The sequence below is a fragment of the Alnus glutinosa genome, chromosome 3, assembly GCF_958979055.1.
Source record: "Alnus glutinosa chromosome 3, dhAlnGlut1.1, whole genome shotgun sequence".
NCBI classification, from domain to species: Eukaryota; Viridiplantae; Streptophyta; class Magnoliopsida; order Fagales; family Betulaceae; genus Alnus; species Alnus glutinosa.
Genome location: NC_084888.1, coordinates 20636197 through 20649186, shown reverse-complemented (window position 1 = coordinate 20649186; position 12990 = coordinate 20636197). Strand labels below are relative to the sequence as shown.

At 37.2% G+C, this 12990-nt stretch overlaps 1 protein-coding gene across 1 annotated transcript in view; it reads right to left on the bottom strand.

Annotated features, from left to right (window-relative positions):
- The window catches only part of LOC133862250 (7-dehydrocholesterol reductase), a 39409-nt gene extending 31040 nt beyond the window's left edge, over window positions 1-8369 (bottom strand). The window contains exons 1-3 of the mRNA XM_062298024.1: window positions 8186-8369; window positions 5540-5762; window positions 5272-5327 (exon numbers count right to left, since the gene is read on the bottom strand). Of these exons, the coding sequence (XP_062154008.1) occupies window positions 5272-5327; window positions 5540-5762; window positions 8186-8277 (371 nt within the window). The 5' untranslated portion in view covers window positions 8278-8369. The remainder of the gene's footprint in view (window positions 1-5271; window positions 5328-5539; window positions 5763-8185) is intronic.
- Window positions 8370-12990: the final 4621 nt, after the last annotated feature.

Below are 12990 nucleotides of genomic sequence, written 5' to 3'. Positions count from 1 at the left end.
AAGAGCCTTATTGAAGAGCCTCAAATTCTTGATGCCCAAGCCACCACTTGAAATAGGGGAACAAACCTTGGGCCAATTAATCAGATGAAATTTGAATTCTTCACCTATGCCACCCCACAAGAAATCTCGATACAACTTCTCTATACGACTAGCTACACTGGAAGGAATAGGGAAAAGAGATAGTAAGTATGTCGGAAGATTAGAGAGAGTGCTTTTAATCAGGGTTACTCTGCCAACCTTCCAACTTTGGTCTCCAATTATACTGTTCAGCATACAACTGTTTATAGAAATTCACAATATGTTCCTTTATTTCTGCGGAATCAAAAGTCATGGTCCCATTTATAACTAGGGACTCCACCAAGTTATGTGCGAATTTGCCAAACGATAAAACAAAAATTAATATTTTTATCTCCCTCAATCAACTAAAGGGCTCTTGACTTTTGTCTCCAGCTCACTTATTCAAGGACACTCCTCTACAACTCTCTAGAGATATCTTCCTTCCTCAACCCTTCATCTTCATTTAAATGTCTTTCCTTTGCAATCATATCCAGCTCACAAAGACCATCCACCAACTCTTTCTTCCGCTTCGCTACATTACCAAAGACCTCCTCATTCCATTTCTTTAATTTGATTTCAATGCTTTCAATTTTGTACCAACACATAACTAGGAGAACCCTGATAACCATTGGGCACCCACCAAGTTTTTATATGCTCCACAAAACCCTCTGACTTCAACCACATATTTTTATACTTAAGATACCTACTACATTCCCCACACTACAATTGAACATTAATGGAAAATGATCTAACAAGATTCTAGGAATCCAAAAAAAAAAGTCTTCCCAACCCGGAGATAGCAGGACCTAACAATTCTAGAGACCATGCCTCATAATCTCGATTATTAGAACAAGTAAAATTCCCCCTACCAAATGAATGTCCATGAGGCCCTGAACAAAAATGAATTCTGAAAATTCCACCATGACTTATGACTATCTGGGATCACCTAATCTTTCACAAGGATACTAGACTACATTAAAATCCCCCCCAATACATCACGGCATCTCCCACCAACTCATCCCAAATACATCTTTCCACATCATCATTTGGACCATATACACTTGCAAATGCCCATTCAAAATTCTCAGTGACGCATTTGAAAGAACACGCTACCACAAAATTACACATAGTCCTCAATCTTCTCCATCACCCGCTTATCCCACATTAACAAAGTACCTTCTAACGCTCCTCTTGAACCCAAATAAGACCAATCCACGTAATAACAACCCCACAAAAACTACGAACCACCCCCCTAGTAATAACCTTCATTTTTGTCTCTTGCAAACAAACAATATCTGCTTTCAAATCCCTTAGTAGACCTCTAATCCTTAGTCTTTTCTCCTCATCATTCAAGCCTCTCACATTCCATGATACAATCTTAGGTTTCATACTAATCACTTACCACCCCCCCCCCCCCCCTTCCCTGTCACTTAGTGAGATTGACCTCCCTTGACATCATAATTCACTGAACACGTCAATCTCTTTAATTCATGGTTTCCTTTATTACACGTCTTCCCACTAAAATCTAGAACACTACCCACACCATTTTGATGCCGACTAGCTTCAATCGCAGTGCACAAAGCCATTAATTGATCCTCAAAACCTTCACTTACATGACAAAAAAAAAAATTGATAAGTGCAAATTTATTAAAAAAAAACAGCGTAAGGCGTCCCTAGCACACAGGGAGTATACAAGAAGCAACAGCCTCACCACTTACATGACAATTTTTTACCCTCTCATTGAATAAGATCCTAACTGCAACAAGTGGCTGAATACCAGCATCTCACTTCCCTTACTCTCCTCAACTGAATTGGACACCATGGCCAAAGATGGATCAAACCCATCTCCATTAACATAGTTTACCATCATCCCTTCTAAATTCCGACCCTCTGACCCTCATTCCCCCACCCCATTCTCCAAAAGCTCCAAAGAGTTCCCAAAATCTAAGTTCAAAATGGGTCTTGTACTTTGTTGTCCACCTACCACCTGCTACAGAAATTGGTTACCCACGTCATAGTTGAGCCTCTCCTCCGAAACACTCACCAAGAACATCCATAGGCCCATTCAACCCCAAACCTTTTCTTACACTAATATCTCTTAGACCACCGCTCGAGCTGCTCCCCTGTATCACCAAACCACCCTCCTAAAGTTAAACTCCTTCCCCACCAACCTCAAACAGTCATTTCCTATCTATGCAACACCCAAGCAATTTACCTATCCTTTTCAATCTCTTCTAAGCAATTATCAATCTTACCAAAATTTCGGCATCACATCCCTCCCCACCAAAACCAAAAAATCCTTTCGTTCTTGTCTATGCAACACAGAGACATTGCATCTATTTCTTTCGAGCTCTTCTGAGCAATTTCCAAAGTTACCAAAATTTCATCAACCATTCTTTCCCCGCCAATACCAAAAAGCCCTTCGGTCTTATCTGTGCAAGAGCCAATTGCTCTGGCCTCTAATTCTGTTGACATCTAAGCTATCGCCGATCTCCCAATAGCCCCTTCCTCTACTACTTCACCACTCATAACTTCCTTCCTAGATACTAGTAGAGAAATGCCTTTATTGGCCTTACTCGAACACACCCCTTCTCCTACTTCCACTTTCCATTTTGCCTTGACTATTGGTTGAGACCGCCCTTGATACACTACCTCGCATAACGGGTCAACCTCTTATCGTAACGTCAACCGTGACCTGGCTTCATAAACTACCATCACCCCTTGCTGGAAAACATTGGATAGTCCCTTTCTACCATGGAATGCAACACTCCTATCCCTTTGGGCTAATTACTTCTATCCACCCCATCGCCCCATAAACCTCAACATCCATTACGCCCATATCTTGTAGGCCCATTTCTTTATTCTCCAAAACCCGCGCCTTATCGCTTCCCGTGGGCTTACCCACAGCATAAAAAACCCAACTCCATACGATTGACCCACTTCTAATCTCTCTATAAATCTCTCTACTTCCTTCTTAAAGAAAGGTAATAACTCCTTTACATACTGAAACATTATACGATCCTCCTCGTCCAAAGATGGAAAATTCGAGTTGTCTCTACCATCTTGCCTCCAAAAATTCCAGGTAACGGCTCATCCTTCTTCAAACTTTAATTTTGAGTTCCCAAAATACCAACTATACCTCTACTCGCAAGCACCATTTTGTGGGGTTGTCACTTCCCTACCAGAACCTCCACTAATGATGTCGTTCTTTCTCCTCCAATCTCAGCATCAACAAAAAATCCTCATGTTTCTTGATATACATACTGCCAACAACATCATCCTTCAAATAATGAGCCACCTTCCTCATCTGAACACCACAGCTAACCCACCCACTCCTCTCTCGGCCTTCCGGGATAATGATAAAGCATTGCCGCCCTCTTGGACCACACTCTAAGACCTCCAAGAATCTCCAATGGCTATTCACTCACCGTTGTGCAACGTGCACTAGATTACCTAGTCTAAAAGTCCTACAAAAATCCCGATTATGATCTCCTCTAATCAGCTCTTCCACCATCTTTGACAGCCACTCCACAATCGGCTTGCCTAGACACACTGCTCGGTAGACACATATTCTCCTCTCTACAAAACAAATGCCGCTGTTCCCAATTTCATACAAAACTTTAAATGATTTTTTTTTAAGCTAAAAATAACCCATCAACAAAGTAACAGAACCACGAAATCATCAACAAAATACGTCGGAACGTACCCTCACACGCCAATAACACTCACGCCAAGACTACTATCAACAAAGTAACAAAACCACAAGATCCTCATGTTTCTTGTACCAGCTAAACACAAGGTAAAAAGAAGGTAATAAGGACAAGTCTCAATATTCGAGAACATTTTAAGGTGTCAAACACAAACTCGAACAAGATATGATGGAAGACTTGGACTTAGACATACGGATTAAACAAAAGGACACATGGTATCCAAATTACTAAAATGCCAAACTAATGGTGTACATGATCCTATAAATAGTAATGAATTGTGAGGACCAGAGATATTCACAGAGCCTCTCTTCTGTGATTTTCTATTTGGAGAGAAATGAATCACCACCGCTTTAAGGGCTGCGAAACCCCTGTGATTTCTCTAAAATCCTCTTTTCTAAGATCCCTCTTTGATTGGGTTGTAGCCTATGTTTCTTCTTTCTCCTCTTCAAATCTTTTAGATCTTTTTGAGATATTAGATTTTAGACGCTTTGAGTGTGGTTGTCTCTTGTACACATTTTGTGTACATGAGCTTTGCATGTTTTCGTTTCAATAAATATTATTTAAAAATAAATAAAAATAAAACATGATATCAGAGTAGAAGTCCTAATTTCAAATCCTGACTCTACCATTTTAACCCCCATTTCAATTCAATATTCCATGTGTAGGCCTCACTTATTAAGGGAGAGTTTAAGCCCACGTGGAGGGAAAGAGTATTAAGATATTAATTAATTAAATTTATTATTTCCTATCAGATTAAGCTTTTGGTTAACTTGTGATTTAACATATAGTAAGGCTATTGGTGGCAAATTTTCAAAGATAAATTTTTTTTTTTTTTTGATAAGTGAATTTTCAAAGATAAATAATCAGATATTAACCATAGAAGAGTAAGCAAAAATAATATCATGATATTCTAACGCCAAGTCAAATCAAGAAATTTTAATGCCAATACGTTGTATCATAATTTTTGTCACCCTATGGATGAGAATACAGCCAGTAATATACTTGGTAATTAAGTCATGCACCCCAGTGGACACGAACACAACCTCACCCACCATATCATATCTTTGGGAGGGTGGAAGTGCCATTAGGCCCAAAGTCATTGGCAACAATAATACCACTTATTTCAACAGAACTGGAGAAATTAAAGAAACTCAAGCACCCACATGCTTCCCTTTAGCGTTGTCACAATATGAAAAAGAGATAGATATATGACTTCTCTCGTGATATGAGAATGAAGCTGTAAATGATCTGTTCACGACTCTGATAGCCCTAGTGCATCAATCATTTAAGACTTTACTCCAATACGTAAACAAATTATATATGCTACCCACAATGATCACCAAAACCACTAACTCTGCACTTCCGAAGAAGAGAAACTACAAACTAATGACTCCTAATAGCTGCAGTTGAAAGAAGTTATCACAACCCTTTGAAGGACACAACATTACACACTCCAAACCATATTGAAAAGATTAAATACTAGATTTGATGGAGAAAGCCTCACCACCAAAGACCAACGTAAGTAAGCAATGTCACTAAATATGCCGCCATACCATTTGCCTGCAACGTGCATAACGTAAAATGAGAAAGAATTAGTTGCATAACAGTTTCTAGAAAAAAATATACAAGTAGCAGTAATTTCCTCCTTTTGTGGAGCACTGGAAATTTGAAAGTAAAAACTCATTCAAATTAATAATCTATAAAGAATACAAATGTGGCTGCAGAGAACACGACAAATCACTTTGAAAAATACAACATTCAGTATTGAGTACCTTGTACACAGGCCGATTTCCTGCCGGAGATACTGGGCCCTCAACCCTTTTTCCGGGTAGAAGAAGTTGAAGTACAGCCTCAAAGGCAGCATAACACGCAATAATTTTCCAAGCAGTAGCAGTGGGTCTTGGCCATATACTAATCATCCCTTGAAGCATGTGCTGCTTCAAGTAATCCCAAGTTTGGGAAATAGAGCCATCAGCATGTACCATTGTATACCATCTGAATGAAGCAGCAAATTTGATATCAAATACCCACTTAAGAATATAAGTTTTATATGGAGGAAGCAGAACTTAGTAACCAGTTCACAGAATACACTAAAAAGGTGTATCATTTCCCATAAAAAATTCAATGAGTCCATTATGTCTATTGAGCATACAAAGACAGCCAAAGCTTGGCAATTGACAACTTTTTGTTTTGAATTATATAGTTAGCATTCCGATGAGTCTCTTGTTTTCTTTTATGGGGCGTTTGGATGGGAATCCTAAAATATTTTGATCGAAGACTGACATTTAGGATTATGGTGAATTGATTCCATCTCTCGCCATACATAAGTACTTGTTGATGTTGGTAGGTTCCATCTCTCTCTCTATATATTGCGAGTAATAAGACTAAATTCACGATCTAGACGTGTCTCTTTTTCTTGGTAGTAAAATGTGCAAAATGTACGGACAGAATGGACATGTACATAAGGATATTTTCGGAAGAATGAATAATTCCTAAAGAATGCCTACAAGTAAACCAAACATAGGAATCTCATATTCCCAGGAATGCTAACAAATTCCTAATCATTACCAAACATAGGAACAGTCACATTTTTGGGAATCTGGATTCCCAAGTATCACATTCTTGGGAATGTATGCCAAGAGGAATGTTAGATTCCACAAACCAAATGCCACGTTAGTGATTGGTTAGTTTAAGGACATTCCAGGATTTGAAAAGCTGACCTCAGTGCCAGTCCATCTTGGTGATATGGAGTTGACTATAAACAAGTCCTCTGTCAGCTTTCTATTTGCTTTTCTTAACAAACATTAAAATAAAGTCATATTCAACTAAACACAATTGAAACAAGCCTTAATCTTAATACTCATTTTTTAGTAACACATGCATATTTAATCAGATATGGCTAATTTCACTTCTGTTATTTTTCTTTGCTTGGTAATTTATGTTGGTAAATTGAATCCAGCCACTTGTCTACAAGGTTATACTACCAACTCATCCATTCAACTACAAAATTATTAATAGACTCCAAATTTTCTAAAGGAGCATTTTGTTTCATTAGAAATAGAGTGATCTAAAAGGTAAATAATTGTTTATAGCTCAAATAGCTCAATTTAAGTAATTGTTTCAGGACAGGTATCTCTGAGAAACATTTTCCATTAAAAAAAATATAGTGTGAGAAAGACATGGAGAAAGCCCACGTACTCAACGACGGAGATGGCAAACATTTAAAAAATAAATACTACAAAATATACTCTAAAGAAAGCAGAGTTAATAAAGGGTGTCCCACTATGTTTGATGAACAAAAAACAGTGATAAGTTTAGTTAGAAAAATCACAAGTGTCAAACAACCTTTTCCACTATTTGCTTCTTGAAAAAATGTAGAAAATAGAACAGAAATAAAAGTTTGAGACTTATGGTTTACTTTTTATTTTAGCTTCCATAATATTGAAAAGCTCATGTTGGACTAGGTAAACAAAAGTTATATAGGTTCAGTTGAGTTGTTGCATTACTTTGCTAGATTTTGTAAGTGAAACATCAGAGAAAACAGTTCCCAACAGAGCATACTAAAAATGAACTTGTTTTCTCAGCCTCCATTCAGAGCATAACATGAAGTAACACAGCTGTAAAAGGCCCAATTCACTGGATGTCAAACTCTTTTAGGCCCAAAACCAAGTATGGTCTAAGATTCCAAGTACGAATATTTTCTTATCTCGTTTTCTTTTGCCACACTGAGCCTAAATAAACACTAGTGTTGTTTATCCAGATGTTTATTTAAAATTCATCCCCCAAATAATGAAACCCGAAGATCCCAACATTTTGATATCTTTCATTTTCTTATACTCCAAATAATGAAAGAGGCATTCGGAAAATTGATATGGTTGTGTTACGCTCAGTCAACCCGATGCTTATTTTTCTCAGATCTCAAATAACAATATCAATACCACAGACCTTTTTACTCCTTTTGTTTTAACCTAACATTTTCCAAGTAACCAAAAGACCACAAAGGAGCAATCAAGTCATAAATGGACCCACATTACTTGCAAAAATCATATCGAAGATTAAACCAACCTAATAATAGTAACAAAAAAAAAAAAAAATTGAATAATTTTCAGGTTTCCTAGATCTCAAATTTCTAGGCAATAGCTCGTGTTTGTTTCAACAGCATTATTTGAATTCCAAAACTAACAAGAAAAAAAAAAAAGTAATCACGTCCCTTGATTTTAAGCTTTATACAATATACCCTTTACACCTTTTCTTTTCTTGGATTATGTCTTTACGAGAAAAGGGTTTCCAGAGAAACAAACAGAAAGTCAAAAGATCAAATGATGCATTTTATTTTTCTCGGGGAATTCATTTCCAGAGAAACAATCACAAAAAAAAAAAAAAAAAAAAAAAAAAAAAAACAAATATTTCCGGCTTACAGTAAAATAACGAAAGGGGGGCAGAGAGTCAGCAATGAAAGCATGGAAACGTATGTCACCAGCGGTGAGTGTACCGTCTTGGCTTCTCCCATTCTCTCTCAATCTCTGCGACTCCTTTGAGCGAGCGAATGTATCTCTCAACTCTCAGAGTCACCTTTTTGGCTTATTCTTTTTCTAATCGCCTTCTTTTTAGCTTGACTGACTCGGATAGACGACCACGCTGCTATTTAATTTCCCGATATGCCCCTGATATTTGGGTATTATTGAAGCGAATTACCCATGCGAACAACGGCACACGGGAGTGATTCCCTTACCACCCCTCTCACACAACTCACACACATTAGGTGAAACTTATGCACGTGGATTCCAAGTGTGGGTCCTACCAAATGTGTCTAAGAATTGTGTAAAAGTTGTGTGAGAATCATTATTCATGGCACATAGTCATATGGACTAAAAGCATTCACAGAACTTTTTCTTTTTCTCAAACTACTTTTTCTCTATTCAAATATATTTCATAATACTTTTCATTATCTTTTTCTATACCAATGATAAGTGCTGAATGTTACACATTCAAGCCCCTAAATTTACATATGTTAAGTTCTTAGTTTTGTTATAATTTGATGTTTTGTGTTGTTTTTATATTTTCTTGTGTTTTATAGGTTTTTGAAGAAAATTCATCAAATTCCAAGATTATAACGAAGTTGGCAAACTCACTTTTGGAAAGATTCAACTCCAAATCAATTTTGAATTCAATAAAAGAGAAGTCGGTAAAAATTAGCTATTTTTAGAAGAATCCAGAATGAGCACATCTCTGTATTTTAATCATAAATTTTTGTGATGCCCCATTATCAACCTAGAGAGGAAGTAAAAGATAATGAGCTAATGAGTAATGAGTAATAAAGAATGCATGGCATGAGCATTGCATAAGTTTGCAAGGATGTTTTGTGAAATGTATTTATGAGTTTGAGAAAGATGTTTATGAATATTTTGCTCCTTATATATGCTCATATGTAAGTCTTTCGCTCATGGGGTGTGAAATACATGTATGTGTATTATATGATATAATGGTTGACTGAAAGAAAGTAAAGAGATTTCAATGTGTTTCAAACTATCTTACAGTGTTTATTTCATGGGTTATGGTTATATGTGAGACAATCGGAGGATCAATCTCTGGAGGAATCGCTGGGAAGATGCTGGAGATTTAAGCAGAAAGGTTGCTAATTTGGAGAAGAAGTGTGTAACGACCTACCCCCAACGACACAATATTGTCCACTTTTAGCTCCCTCGAACCAGACTTCCCAAACGGTCACTCATCCTGACACTACTCTCGCAGAAGCACGCTTAACTGCGGAGCTCTTATAGGTTCATGGCCATCACGGCTTTAAAACGCGTTGTATCAAGAATTGTGTGTTTACAGATATAAGCACATCCCCATTCCCCGGCGATGTGGGATGTCACAAGTGCGCCAGCATGGCTCGGGAGATGAAAAGTAAGGACAAGGTAAAGGCGGCTGTGGTGGACCAACTCTTGTTGGGTACCAATACACCCTTCACCCGACGTGTGGCGAACTATCATCTACCCGAGAAATTCAAGGTCCCCCAGATCCAAAGTTGCATAGGAGTAGGAGATGCCATTGAGCACTTGGAGAACTTCCGGGACCCCTGATCAGATAGCTTGTTGGGCCTTCCCCCTGACTTTATCAAGTAACGCCTGGGACTAGTTTAGAAAGCTACCCCTGGGATCCGTTGATAAAAAGAAGCGATTGGGATATTTGCTTACATTGCAGCAATGTGGCAACAAGACTCTCAAGGAATTCATGGCTCTGTTCATCCTAGAAAAGATGGCGGTAAAAGTTCCCACTGACAACATGATTTTTGCAACTCTTTACTAAGGCCTATCGTCGGAAGGACCGCTAATGAAGAAGCTAACCAGGAAGCAACCGAGCACCTTGCAAAGGTTGATGGACAAGTGGAAGAGTTAACTAATCAGGAAGAAACTCTGAAGGTAATGATCAGCTCGAGGCAGCACCAATAGACGCCCTTGGAAAAGAAGAAAAAGGAGGAGTTCAAGAAGGCGGCAGAGAAGAGCCGAAGCCGATAAAGAAGTTACAAGACTACAACTTCATGCCTCTCAGCACCAGGGTAGCAGAAGTCCTCATGGAAATAACAGAAGACCCGGAGTTCCGTCAACCTCCAAAGATATCAAGTAATCCTCTTCCCCATAATAAAGACAAATACTTCAATTTCCATAAGGTGACAGGTCACCATACCGAGGGGTGCATAGTCTTGTGGTTTTTTATCATAAAATTCATAAAGAATGGAAAGTTGGTTCGGTTTTTAGGGGAGCGGAGGAATCAGCCAAGGAATGACCAGCCATCAAATTCTAGGGACAATCAACCCCACGACCACCATCCTCGAGACTACCAACCCAAAGAATATCAACCTAAAGACCGTCAACCCCAAGAATATTGTCTGCGGGGCCCTCCTCGGCATGATGACAAGGGACGTGAAAATATCCCCCGGAAGAACAAAGAAATAAAGGATGACCGGAGACAGAAAAGGAGTAGGAGTCAACGACGCCAAGAACCCAAGAATTACGAGGTTATAGCTGAGATCCGGACTATATTCGGGGGGTTCATAGGAGGAAGCAAGACTAATTCAACAAGAAAGGTGTACGCCACGCATGCCAAGAATTAAAAGGTGTATGCAATAGAAAGGCCCGCTAATGTGCAAATTTTAATACTCGCAAGCGCACGAGTCGTATGTAGTATAGTACATGCAAGTGCGAGATTGTATCCACAGGGAAGTGTGTGTAAAGAAGAAAAAATCAATTTCTATTTAAATTAATTATGTTTTAACCTAGAGCCGCGTTTTTTGATTTCTTTTAAGGACAAGAAAATAGAATTAAAAAAATGAATAAATAACGCAAATAAGAAAAACACTGAGACATCGGAATCCACCAAATCAAATCAAACACCCTACTCTTGCATTTTATTCATAAATTCGATTCGAGCTCGATATTCAAGTTCTTAAATAACAAAGTGTGAAAACATTTGATGAATTCAACTCAAACAAATCACAATGATTATCCCTTAGAGTATAAATCATCCATTGTATCCGTTTGTAAGATAAATCACAATGAATATCCCAATCTCAAATAAATCATCGATGTATCCATCTATTTAAACACAACAAATATCCAATAAAAATTATCAATCTAAATAAATAATTCAATAAATTGACATAGAACTTGAATATAACATAAAAACATCGAATCTATGAATATCATGACAAGAGTGTAGTTATTATCATTGATGAGGTTTCATCATCAACCTTAGTTGAGGATTTTAGCCTCTCATGACTAAAAACACCAAACAATCTTGAAATGAAAACATAAAGCGATAAATAAAAAAACAAAGAACATAAATTAAATAACTTTAAATAAATGAAAGCGACAAATTAAAATAATGACATATTCCTGACAAGATTAAACAGAAATACCAATGGTTTTCCTTTATCCACAAGAAAATATTAGATCCTATTATTTCAAAAAGTATGAGGTATAAAGATGGCTGTCAATTTTATACACAAATGAATGCAAAAATAGAGCAATCCAAAAGACAAAGACATATCAATATCCATCCAGTACAAAAACAGAATAATCATGCACAATATCTCAAATTAACATCCCAAACAACGATTATTCCAATATTCTAAAAAGGACCAAAGCTTAAAAGATAAGATAAGTCAAATAAAATACCTGGAAATGATAAGAGATGTGTAGAGAATGCTAAAATCTCGGGATAAAACCACGAGAAAACACAACATGAAAAAAAATAAACGAATAATGTAATGTTGTGCTAAAGGCAAGAAGTAAAAGGAATGTGAATATTTACCCAGAAAAGATCTCATCCGGACAAAACACTAATCTGTCCGGACGCTTGCTATAAGAACAACATTCGGGGAAAAAAAAACTTGTGCGTCCAGACATAGCACAACATCGTCCAAATGTGAAAGCCATACGCATTTGGACACAAAAGAAGATCTGTCCGGACATTTCACACAGGAAAGTTAAAACTAGAGAAAAATTTGCAGAAAAATATTTTTCCTAACGTTCACTTTAGAACACGCATGTATAAATAACTGATAAAGCAGTTCAATAGCATTTCAAAAATATACCAAGATATAATTGAGAGTTAAGAGTCAATAAGCACAAAAATTTTCCTGCAGATATAAATTTTTCAATAGAAAACTTAACTCATGCTATGTGTGCGTGTGTGTAAATGCTTTCTCAATAAGGTATGAACTTCGCTGATATGATTTAAAGCAACGAAATTTTCTAAATAATAGAGAAATTCATAGTTAGATCAGTCAAAAGTCAAACCTTATCTTACTAAGGCCTAGTCACTCTCATCTGATACTCACCCCCTAAAAAGTAGTATTATTTTTCTTTTTACTTGCACCATGGAAGACAAGATTAATAGCTGAGTTAGCACAGAAGCAGTGAATTTATTCATATATCAATAAGCACAAAATTATAACTGCTTGTATCACTTAGTGCTGCAACCTAGAGAGAAAGCCAGAATTTATAGAGTCTAGGTTCAACTAGCGAGTTGGTCAATTTGATCATCTTAGCACACAAAAATCTCTCTTAAAGAATTTTCAAAAGCAGAAAATCAAAGATAAAAAGTGTACCTTAGGGCTTTGGATAGTGCACAGTTTTCATTACATGAGAAAAGCAACTATCTAGCATTGATGCAACAGGAAAACTTTGCAGATATCAAGTATAAACTCTCAGTTATATAA